The 25,111-nt window shown below is 54.2% G+C and overlaps 1 protein-coding gene across 1 annotated transcript; it reads left to right on the top strand.

Annotated features, from left to right (window-relative positions):
* The first annotated feature begins 1,837 nt into the window (after window positions 1–1,837).
* On the top strand, window positions 1,838–24,919 carry plod3 (procollagen-lysine, 2-oxoglutarate 5-dioxygenase 3). The gene is given in 19 exon segments (NM_001045764.1): window positions 1,838–1,940; window positions 10,792–10,883; window positions 11,613–11,749; window positions 12,888–13,051; window positions 14,264–14,376; window positions 14,778–14,841; window positions 14,939–15,036; window positions 16,037–16,138; window positions 16,491–16,622; window positions 16,847–16,968; window positions 17,290–17,394; window positions 17,662–17,787; window positions 18,354–18,495; window positions 18,930–19,043; window positions 19,209–19,274; window positions 19,741–19,845; window positions 20,092–20,238; window positions 22,273–22,398; window positions 24,122–24,919. Coding segments are annotated over 19 exon segments (2,202 nt in total). The 5' UTR covers window positions 1,838–1,849; the 3' UTR covers window positions 24,278–24,919.
* The last annotated feature ends 192 nt before the right edge of the window (window positions 24,920–25,111 follow it).

Below are 25,111 nucleotides of genomic sequence, written 5' to 3' on the forward strand. Positions count from 1 at the left end.
GGTAAGTGTATGGGGGAGAGGTAAGTGTATGGGGGGTAAGTGTATGGGGGGAGAGGTAAGTGTATGGGGGAGAGGTAAGTGTATGGGGGGTAAGTGTATGGGGGGAGAGGTAAGTGTATGGGGGGAGAGGTAAGTGTATGGGGGGAGAGGTAAGTGTATGGGGGAGAGGTAAGTGTATGCAGTTGGGTGTATGTGGCAAATAGAGTTGAGTATGGTATAAGGGTAGGGGGTAAGTAGCCATGTAGGGTACAGGCGGGGGTAGAATGGAAATGCAAACTCTCCTCAGGGGGTAAGGTGGGAGGGTAACAGAGTACGGGCAGAGGGTAATTAAAGGGGCAGAAGAATCAGGAGGGCGTGGCTGCTGCCCGTGTGGGGGGGGGGGGTTCCTGGGGGTAACTGATACTGGCACATTGGTAGGGGGAGAAGAGTTGCTGCCCGTGTATGGGGCAGTATGTGACTGGGGGCAAGTTGAGGAGCTCATACCCACACTGGGGGCAAGTTGAGGAGCTCATACCCACACTGGGGGCAAGTTGAGGGGCTCATACCCACACTGGGGGCGAGTTGAGGGGCTCATACCCACACTGGGGGCAAGTTGAGGGGCTCATACCCACACTGGGGGCAAGTTGAGGGGCTCATACCCACACTGGGGGCAAGTTGAGGGGCTCATACCCACACTGGGAGCAAGTTGAGGGGCTCATACCCACACTGGGGGCAAGTTGAGGGGCTCATACCCACACTGGGGGCAAGTTGAGGAGCTCATACCCACACTGGGGGCGAGTTGAGGGGCTCATACCCACACTGGGGGCGAGTTGAGGGGCTCATACCCACACTGGGGGCGAGTTGAGGAGCTCATACCCACACTGGGGGCGAGTTGAGGGGCTCATACCCACACTGGGGGCGAGTTGAGGGGCTCATACCCACACTGGGGGCGAGTTGAGGGGCTCATACCCACACTGGGGGCAAGTTGAGGGGCTCATACCCACACTGGGGGCAAGTTGAGGAGCTCATACCCACACTGGGAGCAAGTTGAGGGGCTCATACCCACACTGGGGGCAAGTTGAGGGGCTCATACCCACACTGGGGGCAAGTTGAGGGGCTCATACCCACACTGGGGGCAAGTTGAGGGGCTCATACCCACACTGGGGGCAAGTTGAGGGGCTCATACCCACACTGGGGGCAAGTTGAGGGCTCATACCCACACTGGGGGCAAGTTGAGGGGCTCATACCCACACTGGGGGCGAGTTGAGGGGCTCATACCCACACTGGGGGCGAGTTGAGGGGCTCATACCCACACTGGGGGCGAGTTGAGGGGCTCATACCCACACTGGGGGCAAGTTGAGGGGCTCATACCCACACTGGGGGCAAGTTGAGGGGCTCATACCCACACTGGGGGCGAGTTGAGGGGCTCATACCCACACTGGGGGCAAGTTGAGGGGCTCATACCCACACTGGGGGCAAGTTGAGGGGAGTTGATGACACAGACGTGGCACAGGTCCCAGCCACAAGATCCCTCACATACACACAACACGACCACCACCTGGATACACCCCGCCGGCTTCGCTGATTGGAGGCCTGCCAGTCAAGCGCTGCATTAATTGGCTGACTGTTCCAGCCTTCGAATTATGATTGGTGGTGCCTAGTAGGCGGAGACATGAAGTAAGCGGGGTGTCATTGGTCCTAGCTGTATGACTTTGGGAAAGTAACGGGAAGCTGGTGGCGCTGATTGGCTGCTTTGCGCTTGGACTCTGCCTTTAATTGGTTAGTTTAGTCGCCGTGGGAGGGTGTTGATCCTCCGACTGTCCCGGTGCTGGAATCCGAGTTAGAGGAAGTGAGAGCCCAAGAGAGCAGGATGCTCGGTTCCGCTGCCGCCGGGTTTCTGCTGCTTCTGCTGTGTGCGCTGGCGGGGGGGCAGGCTGTGAGCAAGGAGGCGGTACGGCCCGGTGAGTGAGGGACATGGGGACTTCTACTGCCCCGAATGTGCTCTGGCTCCCTGCTCCGGGGGCCCCGGGGGGGCTGGAACTGCCTGCTCCGTCCTGTTGGGGAACCGCTTGTATATTGTGGGGTCAGTGTGGGAGGGTGACATGTAAGGCTGGGGGGTCAGTGTGGGAGGGTGACATGTAAGGCTGGGGGGTCAGTGTGGGAGGGTTACATGTAAGGCTGGGGGGTCAGTGTGGGAGGGTTACATGTAAGGCTGGGGGGTCAGTGTGGGAGGGTTACATGTAAGGCTGGGGGGTCAGTGTGGGAGGGTGACATGTAAGGCTGGGGGGGGGGTCAGTGTGGGAGGGTTACATGTAAGGCTGGGGGGTCAGTGTGGGAGGGTGACATGTAAGGCTGGGGGGTCAGTGTGGGAGGGTTACATGTAAGGCTGGGGGGTCAGTGTGGGAGGGTTACATGTAAGGCTGGGGGGTCAGTGTGGGAGGGTGACATGTAAGGCTGGGGGGTCAGTGTGGGAGGGTTACATGTAAGGCTGGGGGGTCAGTGTGGGAGGGTTACATGTAAGGCTGGGGGGTCAGTGTGGGAGGGTGACATGTAAGGCTGGGGGGTCAGTGTGGGAGGGTTACATGTAAGGCTGGGGGGTCAGTGTGGGAGGGTTACATGTAAGGCTGGGGGGTCAGTGTGGGAGGGTGACATGTAAGGCTGGGGGGGGTCAGTGTGGGAGGGTGACATGTAAGGCTGGGGGGTCAGTGTGGGAGGGTTACATGTAAGGCTGGGGGTCAGTGTGGGAGGGTTACATGTAAGGCTGGGGGGTCAGTGTGGGAGGGTGACATGTAAAGCTGGGGGTCAGTGTGGGAGGGTGACATGTAAGGCTGGGGGGTCAGTGTGGGAGGGTGACATGTAAGGCTGGGGGTCAGTGTGGGAGGGTGACATGTAAGGCTGGGGGGTCAGTGTGGGAGGGTGACATGTAAGGCTGGGGGGTCAGTGTGGGAGGGTGACATGTAAGGCTGGGGGGTCAGTGTGGGAGGGTGACATGTAAGGCTGGGGGGTCAGTGTGGGAGGGTGACATGTAAGGCTGGGGGGGGTCAGTGTGGGAGGGTTTTGTGTCTCCTTTCAGCAGACAAGGCTCCAAGGCTCAGAGCAAAGGCCTGAGAGGGGGCAAGTGGGCAGGGAGGGGGCACAGGGGGTGGAAATGATTATTAGGGAAGCCCAGGAGAGAGTGCTGGGGGGGCAGAACCAGCAGTTCATAACTGTGACAGGGGCAGATTGCTTAGGATTTGGAGTTTCCAGTCTTTCCCCCGGGGGGTGCATGTCCCAGCGCGTTCCTTCCCCCTCCCACCCCTCTGGGCAGCACGTTCCCTGCTCACACTCCTTCCCCTGCTCACACTCCTTCCCCTGCTCACACTCCTTTCCCTGCTCACACTCCTTCCCCTGCTCACACTCCTTCCCCTGCTCACACTCCTTCCCCTGCTCACACTCCTTCCCTGCTCACACTCCTTTCCCTGCTCACACTCCTTCCCCTGCTCACACTCCTTCCCCTGCTCACACTCCTTCCCCTGCTCACACTCCTTCCCCTGCTCACACTCCTTCCCCTGCTCACACTCCTTCCCCTGCTCACACTCCTTCCCCTGCTCACACTCCTTCCCCTGCTCACACTCCTTCCCCTGCTCACACTCCTTCCCCTGCTCACACTCCTTCCCCTGCTCACACTCCTTCCCCTGCTCACACTCCTTCCCCTGCTCACACTCCTTCCCCTGCTCACACTCCTTCCCCTGCTCACACTCCTTCCCCTGCTCACACTCCTTCCCCTGCTCACACTCCTTCCCCTGCTCACACTCCTTCCCCTGCTCACCTCTCCCCTGCTCACACTCCTTCCCCTGCTCACACTCCTTCCCCTGCTCACACTCCTTCCCCTGCTCACACTCCTTCCCTGCTCACACTCCTTCCCCTGCTCACACTCCTTTCCCTGCTCACACTCCTTTCCCTGCTCACACTCCTTTCCCTGCTCACACTCCTTTCCCTGCTCACACTCCTTTCCCTGCTCACACTCCTTCCCCTGCTCACACTCCTTCCCCTGCTCACACTCCTTCCCCTGCTCTCATTCTGCCCCTTCCTCCCCCTGCTGCTCCCATTCTGCCCCTTCCTCCCCCTGCTGCTCCCATTCTGCCCCTTCCTCCCCCTGCTGCTCCCATTCTGCCCCTTCCTCCCCCTGCTGCTCCCATTCTGCCCCTTCCTCCCCCTGCTGCTCCCATTCTGCCCCTTCCTCCCCCTGCTGCTGTCATTCTGCCCCTTCCTCCCCCTGCTGCTCCCATTCTGCCCCTTCCTCCCCCCTGCTGCTCTCATTCGGCCCCTTCCTCCCCCTGCTGCTCTCATTCGGCCCCTTCCTCCCCCTGCTGCTCTCATTCGGCCCCTTCCTCCCCCTGCTGCTCCCATTCGGCCCCTTCCTCCCCCTGCTGCTCCCATTCTGCCCCTTTCCCCCTGCTGCCCTCTGGCCTGTAATAGGGCCAGGAATCACACAATCTGGGGGGGGGGGGGGGGGGGGATATTCGCTCCACAGTAGGAGGCCAAACAGATTCTCATTAGTCAGTGGGTGCCGCACCCCCCCCCCCCCCCCCAAGCCACTGGCAAACACACCTGCTTGGCTCTCTGTGGCCCTGTTTCTGGCCCTAATACGGCCAGTTACTCACAGACTGGGCTACAGGGGGTACAATCCGCTCATTGTGTCTGTATTCTGCCCAACTGCCTTCTCCCAGTAACATGAAGACTAAGGGCAGCCCCAGACTGGGGAGAGAGCCAGGGGCCCCCATATCCCATTACAGCCTCTCAATATACAGCCCAAGGGTGCACCCCCAATAACAATAAGGATCTGATACAGCTGAACAGTTCTACTGAGACTCCTCTGTGTGGCACAATATCTGCTCTGAAACCCCCATCCAAAAAGGATCCTTATCATTTACAGTAGGGGGTACATTATCCCTTATAATACATGAGTGATATTCAGAGTTCCCTGTATAACTCAGCCTGCAGCCTTGTGCCTTTATATGGGGGGCACAGAACCCCTCAGTGACTGCTAATATCCTTATCATTTACAGTAGGGGGTACATTACCCCTTATAATACATGAGTGATACTCAGAGTTCCCTGTATAACTCAGCCTGCAGCCTTGTGCCTTTATATGGGGGCACAAAACCCCTCAGTGACTGCTAATATCCTTATCATTTACAGTAGGGGGTACATTATCCTTTATAATACATGAGTGATACTCAGAGTTCCCTGTATAACTCAGCCTGCAGCCTTGTGACTTTATATGGGGGGCACAGAACCCCTCAGTGACTGCTAATATCCTTATCATTTACAGTAGGGGGTACATTATCCCTTATAATACATGAGTGATACTCAGAGTTCCCTGTATAACTCAGCCTGCAGCCGTGTGCCTTTATATGGGGGGCACAGAACCCACCAGGTTTTTTCCCGGCCCAGTCCGACCCTGAATAGACTGAATTGAATATTTATTTCCCATATACAATCGGGGGGCAGTACGGCAGCTCCACACACACACACAGTAGTAGGGTTAGGGTATATGTGCCGGGGTATCTGGGCAGTAGGGTTAGGGTATATGTACAGGGGTATCTGGGCAGTAGGGTTAGGGTATATGGGCAGTAGGATTGGGGTATCTGGGCAGTAGGGTTAAGGTATATGTACAGGGGTATCTGGGCAGTAGGATTGGGGTATCTGGGCAGTAGGGTTAAGGTATATGTACAGGGGTATCTGGGCAGTAGGGTTAGGGTATATGGGCAGTAGGATTGGGGTATCTGGGCAGTAGGGTTAAGGTATATGTACAGGGGTATCTGGGCAGTAGGATTGGGGTATCTGGGCAGTAGGGTTAAGGTATATGTACAGGGGTATCTGGGCAGTAGGGTTAGGGTATATGGGCAGTAGGATTGGGGTATCTGGGCAGTAGGGTTAGGGTATATGGGCAGTGGGATTGGGGTATCTGGGCAGTAGGGTTAAGGTATATGTACAGGGGTATTTGGGCAGTAGGGTTAGGGTATATGGGCAGTGGGATTGGGGTATCTGGGCAGTAGGGTTAAGGTATATGTACAGGGGTATCTGGGCAGTAGGGTTAGGGTATATGGGCAGTAGGATTGGGGTATCTGGGCAGTAGGGTTAGGGTATATGGGCAGTGGGATTGGGGTATCTGGGCAGTAGGGTTAAGGTATATGTACAGGGGTATCTGGGCAGTAGGGTTAGGGTATATGGGCAGTAGGATTGGGGTATCTGGGCAGTAGGGTTAGGGTATATGGGCAGTGGGATTGGGGTATCTGGGCAGTAGGGTTAAGGTATATGTACAGGGGTATTTGGGCAGTAGGGTTAGGGTATATGGGCAGTGGGATTGGGGTATCTGGGCAGTAGGGTTAAGGTATATGTACAGGGGTATCTGGGCAGTAGGGTTAAGGTATATGTACAGGGGTATATGGGCAGTAGGGTTAGGGTATATGGGCAGTGGGATTGGGGTATCTGGGCAGTAGGGTTAAGGTATATGTACAGGGGTATCTGGGCAGTAGGGTTAAGGTATATGTACAGGGGTATTTGGGCAGTAGGATTGGGGTATCTGGGCAGTAGGGTTAAGGTATATGTACAGGGGTATCTGGGCAGTGGGATTGGGGTATCTGGGCAGTGGGATTGGGGTATCTGGGCAGTGGGATTGGGGTATCTGGGCAGTAGGGTTAGGGTATCTGGGCAGTAGGATTGGGGTATCTGGGCAGTAGGGTTAAGGTATATGTACAGGGGTATTTGGGCAGTAGGATTGGGGTATCTGGGCAGTAGGGTTAAGGTATATGTACAGGGGTATCTGGGCAGTGGGATTGGGGTATCTGGGCAGTGGGATTGGGGTATCTGGGCAGTAGGGTTAGGGTATCTGGGCAGTAGGATTGGGGTATCTGGGCAGTAGGGTTAGGGTATATGTACAGGGGTATCTGGGCAGTAGGGTTAGGGTATATGGGCAGTAGGATTGGGGTATCTGGGCAGTAGGGTTAGGGTATATGTACAGGGGTATCTGGGCAGTAGGGTTAGGGTATATGGGCAGTAGGATTGGGGTATCTGGGCAGTAGGGTTAGGGTATATGTACAGGGGTATCTGGGCAGTAGGATTGGGGTATCTGGGCAGTAGGGTTAAGGTATATGTACAGGGGTATCTGGGCAGTAGGGTTAGGGTATATGGGCAGTAGGATTGGGGTATCTGGGCAGTAGGGTTAAGGTATATGTACAGGGGTATATGGGCAGTAGGGTTAGGGTATATGGGCAGTGGGATTGGGGTATCTGGGCAGTAGGGTTAAGGTATATGTACAGGGGTATTTGGGCAGTAGGGTTAGGGTATATGGGCAGTGGGATTGGGGTATCTGGGCAGTAGGGTTAGGGTATATGTACAGGGGTATCTGGGCAGTAGGGTTAGGGTATATGGGCAGTAGGATTGGGGTATCTGGGCAGTAGGGTTAGGGTATATGTACAGGGGTATCTGGGCAGTAGGGTTAGGGTATATGTACAGGGGTATCTGGGCAGTAGGGTTAGGGTATATGTACAGGGGTATCTGGGCAGTAGGGTTAGGGTATATGTACAGGGGTATCTGGGCAGTAGGATTGGGGTATCTGGGCAGTAGGGTTAGGGTATATGGGCAGTAGGATTGGGGTATCTGGGCAGTAGGGTTAGGGTATATGTACAGGGGTATCTGGGCAGTAGGATTGGGGTATCTGGGCAGTAGGATTGGGGTATCTGGGCAGTAGGGTTAGGGTATATGGGCAGTAGGATTGGGGTATCTGGGCAGTAGGGTTAGGGTATATGTACAGGGGTATCTGGGCAGTAGGATTGGGGTATCTGGGCAGTAGGATTGGGGTATCTGGGCAGTAGGGTTAGGGTATATGGGCAGTAGGGTTAGGGTATCTGGGCAGTAGGATTGGGGTATCTGGGCAGTAGGGTTAGGGTATGGCTGCAAGATGCCCCATGGAAAAGCCCCAGGGGGCAGAATGCTACAGGGAGGTGACAAGTTGGTGACATGATGTGACAAATATTTGCTGAGGTTTATAGTTGGGCAGTCACAACCCACAGTACACACAGCTGCCGTATGCCGGGTCACTGGGCGGGGCCAGGGATTATAATGGGGTTACTGCCCCTACCATGAGCCCAGCCAATCGCCTGACCCGATACTCTGCTCCAATCATATCTGCTTTTGTTGCATTTCCCTTGGTAGTGCTGCTGTGTTGGGCTGGGGTGTCAGGGTGCCCAGTGCCCCCCTCTGGGAGTATGTGGGGTTTGGGGGGGTCCCCTATCCAGGGGGGCAGGCAGCTCTGCATTATCCATGGGAAACATTCCCCCACTCCCCGTGCAGCTGTTTAATCCATCAGTCCAGTTCCCTGTAACTCCTCCTCCTCTGTCTGCCCCCCCCCCTTCCCCTCATGGTTTGTCCCATATTCTCAGCTTCCAACTTCTCCCCACTCCCCCCTGCCCCCCCTTCCCTCTCTTTCCCCCCAATATCTCCCCTCAATTCCTGACTTCCATTCCTCTCCCCCAGCCCCGCCGCTCTCTTCCCCCCCCCCTTGCCCAGAGCTAGACCCCCCCCCCCTTCCCCACATGGTTTGTCCCATATTCTCAGCTTCCAACTTCTCCCCACTCCCCCCTTCCCTCTCTTTCCCCCCAATATCTCCCCTCATTCCTGACTTCCATTTCTCTCCCCCAGCCCCGCCGCTCTCATCCCCCCCCTTGCCCAGAGCTAGACCCCCCCCTTCCCCTCATGGTTTGTCCCATATTCTCAGCTTCCAACTTCTCCCCACTCCCCCCTGCCCCCCCTTCCCTCTCTTTCCCCCCAATATCTCCCCTCAATTCCTGACTTCCATTCCTCTCCCCAGCCCCGCCGCTCTCATCCCCCCCCCCTTGCCCAGAGCTAGACCCCCCCCTCCCCCTCTACTGGAAACTGGATACCAGATCCCTCCAAGCTCTCCCTGCAGGAAATAAATGGACTTCTTTGTCCGGCCTTAAATGCCACGTTTAGTATCATTAATTCCTGGGAGGCTAATGGGCCCCCTCTCTACCTGTAGCCCAGAGCTACAACCCCACGCTGAGCAGCACTCTCCCGGGGGCTCTGAGAGACAGCCGGGGTCACTCACCCCCTTATCCCATCAGAGGGAGGGGTCACTGACCCTATAACTTATAGGCACCCTGTGTGTGAGACTCACCCCCTTATCCCATCAGAGGGAGGGGTCACTGACCCTATAACTTATAGGCACCCTGTGTGTGAGACTCACCCCCTTATCCCATCAGAGGGAGGGGTCACTGACCCTATAACTTATAGGCACCCTGTGTGTGAGACTCACCCCCTTATCCCATCAGAGGGAGGGGTCACTGACCCTATAACTTATAGGCACCCTGTGTGTGAGACTCACCCCCTTATCCCAATCAGAGGGAGGGGTCACTGACCCTATAACTTATAGGCACCCTGTGTGTGAGACTCACCCCCTTATCCCATCAGAGGGAGGGGTCACTGACCCTATAACTTATAGGCACCCTGTGTGTGAGACTCACCCCCTTATCCCATCAGAGGAGGGGGTCACTGACCCTATAACTTATAGGCACCCTGTGTGTGAGACTCACCCCTTATCCCATCAGAGGGAGGGGTCACTGACCCTATAACTTATAGGCACCCTGTGTGTGAGACTCACCCCCTTATCCCATCAGAGGGAGGGGTCACTGACCCTATAACTTATAGGCACCCTGTGTGTGAGACTCACCCCCTTATCCCATCAGAGGGAGGGGTCACTGACCCTATAACTTATAGGCACCCTGTGTGTGAGACTCACCCCCTTATCCCATCAGAGGGAGGGGTCACTGACCCTATAACTTATAGGCACCCTGTGTGTGAGACTCACCCCCTTATCCCATCAGAGGGAGGGGTCACTGACCCTATAACTTATAGGCACCCTGTGTGTGAGACTCACCCCCTTATCCCATCAGAGGGAGGGGTCACTGACCCTATAACTTATAGGCACCCTGTGTGGTGAGACTCACCCCCTTATCCCATCAGAGGGAGGGGTCACTGACCCTATAACTTATAGGCACCCTGTGTGTGAGACTCACCCCCTTATCCCATCAGAGGGAGGGGTCACTGACCCTATAACTTATAGGCACCCTGTGTGTGAGACTCACCCCCTTATCCCATCAGAGGGAGGGGTCACTGACCCTATAACTTATAGGCACCCTGTGTGTGAGACTCACCCCCATATAAGTTATAGGGAGTTTTGGGACCCAAGTAAGGAAGCTTTAGGGCACTATTTATGTTTGATTCAATTTTTCCTTCCTTAATTCATGTTACAGGGAATGTCACAGAGTTTCCATATAACCCCCCCCCCCCCCCCCCCAAACCCGGTGTCATTGGCCCAACGTGAGGCTGGTTTTTGCTTTTGGCAGAATCTATGGAAATAAAACTGCTGAACTTTTTTTTTATTAATGAATGGATTTCTGAATCATCTCACTGATTGGCTGTAATTCCCAATGCAGTCTGTGCGTACGTGTGTATATGTATATATGTGTCTATATATCTGTGTACATGTACGTGTGTGTGTGTGTGTGTGTGTGTATATATATATATATATATATATATATATATATATATATATATATATATATATATATATATATATATGTGTGTATGTGACTCTGTACAAGGTCCCATGGTGCCTGTGCCCCCCATGGCATGCCCCCATTACTGTAGGTGCTGCCATACTGCTTGCATGGAAGTACATTGGGGGGGGTTGTACAGTCCATGTATGAGAGGCAGATAACAGGCAATGTACATGCTGTGTATCCTACAGACAAACTGCTGGTAGTCACAGTGGCCACAGACACTACAGAAGGGTATGAGCGCTTCCTACGCACCGCGCGGCACTTCAACTACACCGTACGGGTGAGTAACAACCCTCTGCTGCCCTGTGTGCCGCCCCTCTCCGGCTCCCCTGTGTGCCGCCCCTCTCCGGCTCCCCTGTGTGCCGCCCCTCTCCGGCTCCCCTGTGTGCCGCCCCTCTCCGGCTCCCCTGTGTGCCGCCCCTCTCCGGCTCCCCTGTGTGCCTCCCCACTCCGGCTCCCCTGTGTGCCGCCCCTCTCCGGCTCCCCTGTGTGCCGCCCCTCTCCGGCTCCCCTGTGTGCCTCCCCACTCCGGCTCCCCTGTGTGCCTCCCACTCCGGCTTCCCTGTGTGCCGGCCCCTCTCCGGCTCCCCTGTGTGCCTCCCCACTCCGGCTCCCCTGTGTGCCTCCCCACTCCGGCTCCCCTGTGTGCCTCCCCACTCCGGCTCCCCTGTGTGCCTCCCCACTCCGGCTCCCCTGTGTGCCTCCCCACTCCGGCTCCCCTGTGTGCCTCCCCACTCCGGCTCCCCTGTGTGCCTCCCCTCTCCGGCTCCCCTGTGTGCCTCCCCACTCCGGCTCCCCTGTGTGCCTCCCCACTCCGGCTCCCCTGTGTGCCTCCCCACTCCGGCTCCCCTGTGTGCCTCCCCACTCCGGCTCCCCTGTGTGCCTCCCCACTCCGGCTCCCCTGTGCTGCATTATCTCTTTACATGGGGCAATAGAAATGACTCTCAATCTCTCTCCTGTCTCCCTGCTTGCGTGCCCCCCTGCCTGGCTCTTACCTGCCCCCCTATAGACCCTGGGTCTGGGGCACGAGTGGAAGGGAGGCGACGTTGCCCGCACAGTGGGGGGAGGGCAGAAGGTGCGATGGCTGAAAGAAGAACTAGAAAAGCACAGTGAACAGGACGACCTGGTAATCATGTTTGTCGACAGGTGAGTAATAATGATATATACTTGTATGTGGGGGCTATTCATCATTCCCATCAGTCCCTGCCCCAGTGAGCTTACAATCTAAGGTCCCTATCACATTCCCATCAGTCCCTGCCCCAGTGAGCTTACAATCTAAGGTCCCTATCCCATTCCCATCAGTCCCTGCCCCAGTGAGCTTACAATCTAAGGTCCGTATCCCATTCCCATCAGTCCCTGCCCCAGTGAGCTTACAATCTAAGGTCCCTATCCCATTCCCATCAGTCCCTGCCCCAGTGAGTTTACAATCTAAGGTCCCTATCCCATTCCCATCAGCCCCTGCCCCAGTGAGCTTACAATCTAAGGTCCCTATCCCATTCCCATCAGCCCCTGCCCCAGTGAGTTTACAATCTAAGGTCCCTATCCCATTCCCATCAGCCCCTGCCCCAGTGAGCTTACAATCTAAGGTCCCTATCCCATTCCCATCAGTCCCTGCCCCAGTGAGCTTACAATCTAAGGTCCCTATCCCATTCCCATCAGTCCCTGCCCCAGTGAGCTTACAATCTAAGGTCCCTATCCCATTCCCATCAGTCCCTGCCCCAGTGAGCTTACAATCTAAGGTCCCTATCCCATTCCCATCAGTCCCTGCCCCAGTGAGCTTACAATCTAAGGTCCCTGTCACATTCCCATCAGTCCCTGCCCCAGTGAGCTTACAATCTAAGGTCCCTGTCCCATTCCCATCAGCCCCTGCCCCAGTGAGCTTACAATCTAAGGTCCCTGTCCCATTCCCATCAGTCCCTGCCCCAGTGAGCTTACAATCTAAGGTCCCTATCCCATTCCCATCAGTCCCTGCCCCAGTGAGCTTACAATCTAAGGTCCCTATCCCATTCCCATCAGTCCCTGCCCCAGTGAGCTTACAATCTAAGGTCCCTATCACATTCCCATCAGCCCCTGCCACAGTGAGCTTACAATCTAAGGTCCCTAGGGAGGAAAGCAGAAGAGAGGGGGCACACTAGGGAGGGTACACACTGCATCTTGGTGGGAGTTAGAATAGAAGCACAGAGATTGTACCTGTGGAAGGATAAACATGAACATGTATGTTTAGCTCATTTAGATCTGCATCTTTCTCATTCCCTCTTCCTTGGCCTTCTGGCGCCCCCTTTAGTTACGATGTTGTAATAGCTGGGACCCCTACTGAGCTGCTGTGGAAGTTCCATCAGTTCGAGCACAAGGTGGTCTTCTCCGCGGAGGGGTTTTGTTGGCCGGAATGGTCGCTGGCAGAAAGTTACCCCCCCATCAGCAATGGGAAGCGTTTCCTCAACTCTGGAGGTACTTGGGCAGCGCCCGTGTCTCTCTGTGTATCGGTCCCTATTGGTTGGTTTGTCGGCTCTCGTGCAACCCCTATGTCCCCATTTATCTTACTCTCCATCTGCCAACCTCCTGATAGCTCCTTTCTCTTCCAGCCTTTCAGCTTTATCATTTTATTCTCTTCTCCCCCAACCTCTTCCCTGCCTCTCCCAGGTATCCTACCCCTTTCTCTCTTCCCTGCCTCTCCCAGGTATCCTACCCCTTTCTCTCTTCCCTGCCTCTCCCAGGTATCCTACCCCTTTCTCTCTTCCCTGCCTCTCCCAGGTATCCCCCAACCTCTTCCCTGCCTCTCCCAGGTATCCTACCCCTTTCTCTCTTCCCTGCCTCTCCCAGGTATCCCCCAACCTCTTCCCTGCCTCTCCCAGGTATCCTACCCCTTTCTCTCTTCCCTGCCTCTCCCAGGTATCCCCCAACCTCTTCCCTGCCTCTCCCAGGTATCCTACCCCTTTCTCTCTTCCCTGCCTCTCCCAGGTATCCTACCCCTTTCTCTCTTCCCTGCCTCTCCCAGGTATCCTACCCCTTTCTCTCTTCCCTGCCTCTCCCAGGTATCCTACCCCTTTCTCTCTTCCCTGCCTCTCCCAGGTATCCTACCCCTTTCTCTCTTCCCTGCCTCTCCCAGGTATCCTACCCCTTTCTCTCTTCCCTGCCTCTCCCAGGTATCCTACCCCTTTCTCTCTTCCCTGCCTCTCCCAGGTATCCTACCCCTTTCTCCCTCCTTCCCTGCCTCTCCCAGGTATCCCTTCTCTCTTCCTGCCTCTCCCAGGTATCCCCTTTCTCTCTTCCCTGCCTCTCCCAGGTATCCCCTTTCTCTCTTCCCTGCGCTCTCCTATCTCTCTTTCTGCCTACATTTATATTCCCCTCTCTGTCTGTCTCTTTTCTCTCTCCTTACTCCCCCTTTCCTGTCACTATTATTCCCTCTCCCTTCTTTCTCTTTTTGACATCCCCCTCTCCATATATTTTACCTCCTTCCTCCCCTACTCCATTGATATGCCACATTCCTTTTTGCTCTTGCCGCCTCTCCATTCACTCCCCATTCCCTCTTTCAGTGACTTTGATTTCATTTTGCTGTTTTCTCCTGTACTTATCACTTTTTTAAAATGTTTTTCTGCTCTTCTGACCCCCAGTCTTGCTATAGAGGCCCAGTTTGACATGCATTTGTCTCTGTCCCTGCAGGGTTTATCGGATTTGCCCCCCAGCTCTACCGGATGGTTCAGCTCTGGAAGTACAAAGATGATGATGATGATCAGCTGTTTTACACCAAAGTTTACTTGGATGAGTCCCTTAGAGTAAGTGGGAAGAATCCATTCGTACTCCCCTTCCCTATTACACTCTCATTATGCTGTCTGTTGTATATTCCCCCTACCCCTACCCCATATCCCCTTTCCCTCTCTATTTGCCATTCTCCTCCCTCCTGTGAGTGTGTGAGTATTTCTCACACACTCTCATTATGCTGTCTATTGTATATTCCCCATATCCCCTTTCCCTCTCTATTTGCCATTCTCCTCCCTCCCTTTCCCCACCTCCCCCCCCCCCCCCCCCCCCCCCACTGACCGACCAGGTTGCCTAAGGCTGGCTTGGCCCACCCCGTCTCTCCCCAGCACTCTTGCATCTTCCTTCTTCATATTTGCCCCCCTGGCCGTCTGTCTGTGCTTCTCTGCCTCATGAGCTTTTCTCTTTTTCACCTCAGGAGAAGTTTGATATCGCTCTTGATCACAAGTCAAAAATCTTCCAGAACCTGAATGGCGCTATCGGTAAGCCCACGAGCCTGCCCTGCTCTGTATGTTGCCCCCTCATTCCTGAGAGGCAGTCACTGACCTGATTTTACTAAAGCTGCTGACTTTCTTACAGATGAAGTTGTCCTGAAGTTTGAGAGGAACAAAGTGCGAGCTCGGAATGTGGCATACGACACTATTCCAGTTGTGATACACGGCAATGGGCCCACAAAGGTAGTTATTGTTTATTTATGTCTACGTCTGGCTTTCTTATATCATTATCCTTCTTCCTTTGCCTTTCTGTACATCCCCTTGGCTACAGAAATGTGTGGGATCAGATAGTACCCTCATACAGGGAGTAGGCGCAGAGTTAACTTAGTAGATGAGGGGAGTTAGTGTATATGTAGTTAGACTGTAAGGGTGAAGGAGGTTTATGAAGTTAAATTGTAGCTGCAGAGAAGCAGTAAGATCAGATTGAATAAAGGGAGAAACACAACAGTAGGTCAGGCAGATACAGAGAGGAAGGCAGTTCATCTTTGTTTTCATGCTGCTCAGTGAAATTAGCTTCCAGGGGCCTGGGCCAATCATACATTCTGTAAAGTTGTATATACCATATATATTCTGTACGGTCCGTATATGCCACCCACATTCTGTATGGCCCGTATATACCGTGCAAATTGTGCACATTCTGCACATTCTGTATGGCCCATATATACCGCTCACGTTCTGTATGGCCTGTATATACCGCTCACATTCTGTATGGCCCGTATATACCGCTCACATTCTGTATGGCCCATATATACCGCTCACATTCTGTATGGCCTGTATATACCGCTCACGTTCTGTATGGCCCATATATACCGTGCACATTCTGTATGGCCCATATATACCGCTCACATTCTGTATGGCCCGTATATACCGCTCACATTCTGTATGGCCCATATATACCGCTCACATTCTGTATGGCCCATATATACCGCTCACATTCTGTATGGCCTGTATATACCGCTCACATTCTGTATGGCCCATATATACCGCTCACATTCTGTATGGCCTGTATATACCGCTCACATTCTGTATGGCCCATATATACCGCTCACATTCTGTATGGCCTGTATATACCGCTCACATTCTGTATGGCCCGTATATACCGCTCACATTCTGTATGGCCCGTATACAACATTGTTATTGGACATTAGAGAAAACTTATAATTTTTTTCTTTTTGTCGTACAGTTACAGCTGAACTATCTTGGAAATTATGTCCCCAATTCCTGGACACATGAGGGCGGGTGTGAAGTGTGTGATGATGACCTCCTGGACCTGTCTATGTTGGAGGTGAGGGACCGGTACTGTCCATCTTGCTTGGGTCGGGGGGAGCCTAAGCTGTTCTTGTTCTTTGGGTTGCCTGTAGGCACAGACTGTTCCCACTAAAGGTGCCTATACATGGCTGATTCCAGCTGCTGACATGGCCTGAAATTGACCAAATCTCTATCAGGCAGGTTTGATTCTTCCCATCGGCTCGGGGGCCGCATCATCTCATTGACGATCCAATGGTGCCTATGCCCGCCATTTAGTGATGCGGAAGATTTTTTGTTGGGACTGTACTTCTTTGTAGGTTGTATGTATTATACACATGGGATGTATCAAAGCCCCCCACTTACCCCCCTGCCCTCCTTCTCTCCAACAGGATGATGCATTGCCGCAGGTCTTGCTCGGTGTCTTTATTGAGCAGCCGACTCCCTTCCTGCCGCAGTTCCTGGAACGACTGGTGCAGTTGGATTATCCCCGCAACCGCCTGTCACTCTACATCCACAATAGTGTGAGTAGCCCGGAACCCGTAGCCCGGAACCCGTAGGCTGAAACCCGTAGCCCAGTACTGGCACACACTGACTTTGAGTCTCGGTCACCTCCTATTAATATGTGCTGCCAATTCCCTATCTCCCTACTGAGCAGGCACTATTTTTGCTGTGGTGGATTGGCCAATTGCCTGTCGCCGTTAGCTGTAATCTATTCTATTTTTTTTTTTTTTTTTTTTTTTGATAGGAGGTTTTTCATGAAAAACATATCCAGGCTTTCTGGGAGAATAACAAGGACAGTTTTACAAGCATTAAAATCGTGGGCCCAGAGGAAGCGCTGAGCCAGGGGGAGGCCAGAGACATGGGCATGTGAGTATTAGATGGACACACTCTGATTTACGCAGAGATTACCCAGCCTGCATTGCACTTGGGCAGTTGTTTGCACTCTTTTCCTTTGTCTGCACAAGAACCATCGGCTCATGTCTGTGAATCTGATCAGCTTTCTGGAGCCCAGTGGTCCCCAAACTAAAGCCATTCAGGAGAAGTTCACGGGTGAATGGTTTTCGCTATGGTTTAGAAATTGTAGGCAGAGCCCCAGTTTTATCAAATAAACCCAGTCCCAGAAATGTATTTCCCTTTTATTTCAGTAAATGATCAATATTTCTGTATTTATTTTTTTTCTCCACACAGGGACCTGTGCCGTCAGGATGAGACCTGCGATTACTACTTCAGTGTGGATGCCGATGTGGTTTTAACCAATCCTGACACGTTGTATATCCTGATCCAAGAGAATAAGTGAGCGAATGGGAGGGGGCAGACTGTGTATAGGCTGGTATTTTATCTCTTGTCTCTGGCTGCCCTAAGTTCAGGGGTGTTGCCGAGCCGGGGGTTAAGTTCAGGGGTGTTGCCGAGCCGGGGGTTAAATTCAGGGGTGTTGCTGGCGAGCCGGGGGTTAAGTTCAGGGGTGTTGCCGAGCCGGGGGTTAAATTCAGGGGTGTTGCCGAGCCGGGGGTTAAGTTCAGTGGAATCTCCATTTGTCTCATATAATTTGCTTTTTAACAGGAAGGTGATTGCACCCATGGTCTCCCGCAGCGGCAAACTCTGGTCCAACTTCTGGGGGGCCCTGAGCCCTGAAGGCTATTACGCCCGATCTGAAGACTATGTGGATATTGTCCAAGGGAAGAGGGCGTAAGTACAACCCCCAGCTTCTTCCATCAGTCACCCTGCAGCTCCTTCTGTCTGTGTCACCCTACAGGGGGAGGGGCAGGCTCATAGCGCCTTCTGTCTGTGTCACTGTCACCCTGCAGGGGGAAGGGCCAACTCATAGCACCTTCTGTCTGTGCCACTGTCACCCTGCAGGGGGAGGGGCCGACTCATAGCACCTTCTGTCTGTGTCACTGTCACCCTGCAGGGGGAAGGGCCGACTCATAGCACCTTCTGTCTGTGTCACTGTCACCCTGCAGGGGGAAGGGCCGACTCATAGCACCTTCTGTCTGTGCCACTGTCACCCTGCAGGGGGAGGGGCCGACTCATAGCACCTTCTGTCTGTGTCACTGTCACCCTGCAGGGGGAAGGGCCGACTCATAGCACCTTCTGTCTGTGTCACTGTGTCACCCTGCAAGGGGAGGGGCAGACTCGGCGCCTTCTGTCGCAGGGGGAGGGGCAGTCTGAGTTGCTGAGTGACCCTGTAAGAGGAGAGACGGTTACAATTGTTTTCCCTTCTAACTAGTCCTGTGATTATTGCTTTATTTCAGGGGAGTCTGGAACGTACCATACATTGCCCATGTTTACCTCATTAAGGGGGAGACATTGCGGAATGAACTATCAAACAAGAATATCTTCACATTGCCACAAATGGACTCAGACATGGCTTTCTGTAAGAGCATTCGGGACAAGGTAACACTCGCTGTCTTGTATCCCTCCCTTAATGCGCATTTGGCTCCTCCGTAGCTGGGAGCCTTATGTTTCTGAGCCACGAGCCGGAGGGCCGACCAACACAGCAGATGTTTAGGCCACACCTAGCCCAATACAGCCACGTGGTGGGCCATAGAACTCTGATCATTTGGGCCCGGGTCTACTAAACATACAGAGACCTGTGGAGACTCATAAGGAAATCCACAACCCCCCAGCCCACACTATATGGATCTTTCAGCCTTCCCAATCAATATGTAGCGGAACCCAGAATAGATAGCAGCCAGGGAGGTAATGGTTTGGCCACATACACAGGCCAGTAGGCTTCTGGGATATGTAAAAGTGACTGGGTGGCCCCCCAAATCATCTTTCTGTACTGGTAACCCTGGCTCTGACCCTGTGCTCCGCTTCCATTGCAGAGCGTCTTCCTGCACCTCAGTAACAGGGACGAGTTTGGCCGCTTGATTTCCACCTCCAAGTACAACACATCCCGTCTGCACAACGACCTGTGGCAGATCTTTGAGAACCCGGTGGTACGTGGTGCTGATCTACATTTATTTTTATTTTCCAGAAAAGCTAGCCCCCCCCATAGTAATTGGGGGGTGGGGGGCCTGGCATAGTAACACCCCAGTCAGTGCAGCTTTCCTTCACCTTCTCCTGAACAACTGGGGGCAAATAATGGTCTCCTTGCTTTCCAGGACTGGAGGGAAAAATACATTCACGAAAACTATACCAAGATTTTTGAGGAAGATTATTTTGAGCAGGTAAGTGACAGTCATCTGGTGCCCGTAGGTGGGTATGAAGCATGGCACCCCATATCCCTGGCCAATAGCCATGGAAAAAGGTCTGTATTTATTCTGCCACATAGGGGGGCAATTGGCTCTGCACTGTTCTGGGGTACATTGTATTAAAACACAATGCAGAATATTGCTTTAACTGGCCTCCCCCTCGGCCTATGCCAATAACCCTGCAAATGATTGGTGCATATGAGACTCCCCAGCAGAGTTTGCTGCGGCTGTCACAGGATGGGTGGGTGCAGCTGATGTATTTTTGTTACATGGTGGTAAATCTCCTGGCGGATAAAAAGCAAAAGTTGAATATTTTGGTGTAAGACGGGATTGCATGCAATCTATAGGGGCCTATTGGCTGGCAGTGGAGCCCCTAGTTGCCAGCTATAGAGTTAAGGGATTTCATGCTCTTTGCCAAGTGACACCTGTGTGTCTTCTCCAGCCTTGCCCAGATGTCTACTGGTTCCCAGTCTTTAAGGAAGTGATGTGTGACGAGTTTGTGGAAGAGATGGAGAATTTTGGCCAGTGGTCTGGCGGCAAAAATACGGTAAGTGGGATTTACCAGAGCTACTGTCAGACTGCAATGGCCGCTCCTAGCCGAACAAGCAGGATACAGTCTGATGTGCCGTCTCTTAGACTGCCATGAACAGGTCTCTTCCCCTTGTGGGCCCCTAACTGCTCTGGTCCATAGCTTGTCTGCCCGGTGTTTCTACCCCTTGTTCTGTTAGTAACCCCTCCAAACATGAGTCATGTGACCGTATAGCCTTGCACTGACAGTTATGGCTCTCCCCAGGACCAGCGGCTAGCGGGCGGCTACGAGAATGTGCCCACCGTGGATATTCACATGACGCAGGTTGGGTACCAGGAGGAGTGGCTGAAGTTCTTGCAGGAATACATTGCGCCTGTCACAGAGAAGCTCTTCCCCGGCTATTACACAAAGGTAAGGCCTACAAGCCCCCCAGGCTAGTGATTTAATGGCCAAGGCACTAGCCACACAATGGGATCACTGGAGCCTGTTTGTACATAAATCTCCAGTCAGCCGACTGTAATGCCACCATGGTGCCGTGTGATAATAACCCCGTTACACTGGGACAGGGTCATTCCCAGAGTCCCCCAGTACAGGAGCAGCCAGTATAGCTGAACTACATTTCCCAGTCTATAGAAAATAGATTTTATCATCATTTATTCTTGTGATATCTTCCCATTAAATCATTTCCCAGAGTTCCACTTTAGGTGCATGATTCCCACCCCCCCCCAGACACTGGCAGCCTTCAGTCTGAGTTATACTTACTGGTAGGTTCCTCTGCTGCCACCTCCTCCCCCTGCGCTGGGTGCATTATCCCCCCCCCCCCAGACACTGGCAGCCTTCAGTCTGAGTTATACTTACTGGTAGGTTCCTCTGCTGCCACCTCCTCCCCCTGCGCTGGGTGCATTATCCCCCCCCCCCAGACACTGGCAGCTTTCAGTCTGAGTTATACTTACTGGTAGGTTCCTCTGCTGCCACCTCCTCCCCCTGCGCTGGGTGCATTATCCCCCCCCCCCCCCCAGACACTGGCAGCCTTCAGTCTGAGTTATACTTACTGGTAGGTTCCTCTGCTGCCACCTCCTCCCCCTGCGCTGGGTGCATTATCCCCCCCCCCCTTCCCCCCTTCCCCCCCAGGACACTGGCAGCCTTCAGTCTGAGTTATACTTACTGGTAGGTTCCTCTGCTGCCACCTCCTCCCCTGCGCTGGGTGCATTATCCCCCCCCCCAGGACACTGGCAGCCTTCAGTCTGAGTTATACTTACTGGTAGGTTCCTCTGCTGCCACCTCCTCCCCCTGCGCTGGGTGCATTATCCCCCCCCCCTTCCCCCCTTCCCCCCCAGGACACTGGCAGCCTTCAGTCTGAGTTATACTTACTGGTAGGTTCCTCTGCTGCCACCTCCTCCCCCTGCGCTGGGTGCATTATCCCCCCCCCCAGGACACTGGCAGCCTTCAGTCTGAGTTATACTTACTGGTAGGTTCCTCTGCTGCCACCTCCTCCCCCTGCGCTGGGTGCATTATCCCCCCCCCCCTTCCCCCCTTCCCCCCCAGGACACTGGCAGCCTTCAGTCTGAGTTATACTTACTGGTAGGTTCCTCTGCTGCCACCTCCTCCCCCTGCGCTGGGTGCATTATCCCCCCCCCCCAGACACTGGCAGCCTTCAGTCTGAGTTATACTTACTGGTAGGTTCCTCTGCTGCCACCTCCTCCCCCTGCGCTGGGTGCATTATCCCCCCCCCCCCCCCAGACACTGGCAGCCTTCAGTCTGAGTTATACTTACTGGTAGGTTCCTCTGCTGCCACCTCCTCCCCCTGCGCTGGGTGCATTATCCCCCCCCCCCCCCCCAGACACTGGCAGCCTTCAGTCTGAGTTATACTTACTGGTAGGTTCCTCTGCTGCCACCTCCTCCCCCTGCGCTGGGTGCATTATCCCCCCCCCCCCCCTTCCCCCCTTCCCCCCCAGGACACTGGCAGCCTTCAGTCTGAGTTATACTTACTGGTAGGTTCCTCTGCTGCCACCTCCTCCCCCTGCGCTGGGTGCATTATCCCCCCCCCCAGGACACTGGCAGCCTTCAGTCTGAGTTATACTTACTGGTAGGTTCCTCTGCTGCCACCTCCTCCCCCTGCGCTGGGTGCATTATCCCCCCCCCCCCCCCAGACACTGGCAGCCTTCAGTCTGAGTTATACTTACTGGTAGGTTCCTCTGCTGCCACCTCCTCCCCCTGCGCTGGGTGCATTATCCCCCCCCCCCCCCCCAGACACTGGCAGCCTTCAGTCTGAGTTATACTTACTGGTAGGTTCCTCTGCTGCCACCTCCTCCCCCTGCGCTGGGTGCATTATCCCCCCCCCCAGGACACTGGCAGCCTTCAGTCTGAGTTATACTTACTGGTAGGTTCCTCTGCTGCCACCTCCTCCCCCTGCGCTGGCAGTAATGGTGTCTTTCTCCTGACCAGGCCAAGGCCCTGCTGAATTTCATCGTACGCTACAGACCGGATGAGCAGCCCTCCCTCCGCCCACACCACGACTCCTCCACTTTCACTATCAACATCGCCCTCAACAATAAAGGGATCGACTACGAGGTCAGGCTGCTGCCACTTATCCAGAGTTTCCCCCATAATCCCGCGCTGCTAATCCCCAGTCTCCCTATGAATTTCCCACCATCCCTCATAATCCCGCGCTGCTAATCCCCAGTCTCCCTATGAATTTCCCACCGTCCCCCATAATCCCGCGCTGCTACTCCCCAGTCTCCCTATGAATTTCCCACCATCCCTCATAATCCCGCGCTGCTACTCCCCAGTCTCCCTATGAATTTCCCACCATCCCTCATAATCCCGCGCTGCTACTCCCCAGTCTCCCTATGAATTTCCCACCATCCCTCATAATCCCGCGCTGCTACTCCCCAGTCTCCCTATGAATTTCCCACCATCCCCCATAATCCCGCGCTGCTACTCCCCAGTCTCCCTATGAATTTCCCACCATCCCCCATAATCCCGCGCTGCTACTCCCCAGTCTCCCTATGAATTTCCCACCGTCCCCCATAATCCCGCGCTGCTAATCCCCAGTCTCCCTATGAATTTCCCACCGTCCCCCATAATCCCGCGCTGCTAATCCCCAGTCTCCCTATGATTTCCCACCGTCCCTCATAATCCCGCGCTGCTACTCCCCAGTCTCCCTATGAATTTCCCACCGTCCCCCATAATCCCGCGCTGCTACTCCCCAGTCTCCCTATGATTTCCCACCGTCCCCCATAATCCCGCGCTGCTACTCCCCAGTCTCCCTATGATTTCCCACCGTCCCCCATAATCCCGCGCTGCTACTCCCCCAGTCTCCCTATGATTTCCCACCATCCCTCATAATCCCGCGCTGCTACTCCCCAGTCTCCCTATGATTTCCCACCATCCCTCATAATCCCGCGCTGCTAATCCCCTTTCATCCTATGATTTCCCACCATCCCTCATAATCCCGCGCTGCTACTCCCCAGTCTCCCTATGATTTCCCACCATCCCTCATAATCCCGCGCTGCTACTCCCCAGTCTCCCTATGATTTCCCACCGTCCCTCATAATCCCGCGCTGCTACTCCCCAGTCTCCCTATGATTTCCCACCGTCCCTCATAATCCCGCGCTGCTACTCCCCAGTCTCCCTATGATTTCCCACCGTCCCTCATAATCCCGCGCTGCTAATCCCCAGTCTCCCTATGATTTCCCACCGTCCCCCATAATCCCGCGCTGCTACTCCCCAGTCTCCCTATGATTTCCCACCGTCCCTCATAATCCCGCGCTGCTACTCCCCAGTCTCCCTATGATTTCCCACCATCCCTCATAATCCCGCGCTGCTACTCCCCAGTCTCCCTATGATTTCCCACCATCCCTCATAATCCCGCGCTGCTACTCCCCAGTCTCCCTATGATTTCCCACCATCCCTCATAATCCCGCGCTGCTAATCCCCTTTCATCCTATGATTTCCAGTCATGTAGAACTTCCCTATTATACCCCACTTTTCCTTCCAAATCAGCCTCTCTCCTCATTGGCTCTGCCTGTCCTGCCCTGTCCTGAGCCTTTCCCATGATCCTTCTCTGTGTCTCCCTAATCCTCTTCTTTCCCATTGGCTATTGTTTGTCCCCCAAACCTCAACCAACCTCTCTGCCCCAGTTACCCACTTTCCTACCAGTCCCACCCAGCACCTCCCTGTGCCACTGATTGTATGTTGGGCAGAACCTTAGAGACACCCTTCGCACACCCCCGGCCTCCTCTCCCCAATTGTTCCTTCCTCTCTCACCCGGTGCCCCTTTTCTCTCCCTCAGGGTGGGGGCTGCCGCTTCCTCCGCTACAACTGCAGAGTGGAATCCCCCCGCAAAGGTTGGTCCTTCATGCACCCGGGCCGTCTGACTCACTACCACGAGGGTCTTCCCACCACCAGAGGAACCCGCTACATCATGGTCTCCTTCGTGGACCCTTGACCCTACCACCCCCGGACTCTTCTCCCCTAGGCTGCAGGTTACTGCCCGTCAGTGAGGTACTGTACTGCTCTCTGATTGGATGGCTGTGCCTGGCCCACAAGGAGCAGGATGGCGCCATTCACTATAATCCGTCAGATCAAGCCTTGGTCCTGCTCAGTGGGGAAGAGGAGCCCATAACACTTGTGGGATGCGAGGGCCACAGGTCCGACAGAACCATCATGTTGTCCCTTTGTCCCTAACTCTTCTACCCCCACCGTCCCACAATGGACTTTCCCCCTCTAACCAGAACTGAGCAATGGCCCCTATTACCTGCCTTAACTACACCCAGACCTTGCCTTTTGCACATGGAACCAACGGCCCAGAGATCCTGATATTTTGCTACAAAGTGAATGAGATGTAGTAGGCGGAGCTTGAGGGAGAATCGGGGGGATAGGGAGGGGTTTCACTAGGTAATTAGGGTTTCTCTTTGGGGGGGGGGACATTAATGAGCTGCGCTATTTTATTGCTGAATTTAAGGGATTTATTATCTCCTGTACAAAGTGCTTTAAATTATTGGCTCCGCCAGCTAACGAGTATCATTAGAACGAGCATTAGCTGCGCTTTTTTTTAAAGGTTTCAATAAAAAATACTCCAAAATCCAAACGTGTCTCTGCCATACACACACATATAGGGCTCTTTCATTCCTAACCGCGGCTGCATGGATGTTGTGGGACTGCAGCTCCCTGCACTTCTCCATCGTCCCCCAGTAGCGCGGAGAGAGCGGGAAAGTGAAATTTCCGTTATTCGTACCCTCGGCCATGGTAAAAAGTGTATTTACCCCCCCAACCCTATTCA

Source organism: Xenopus tropicalis, chromosome 3, assembly GCF_000004195.4.
Source record: "Xenopus tropicalis strain Nigerian chromosome 3, UCB_Xtro_10.0, whole genome shotgun sequence".
NCBI lineage: Eukaryota > Metazoa > Chordata > Amphibia > Anura > Pipidae > Xenopus > Xenopus tropicalis.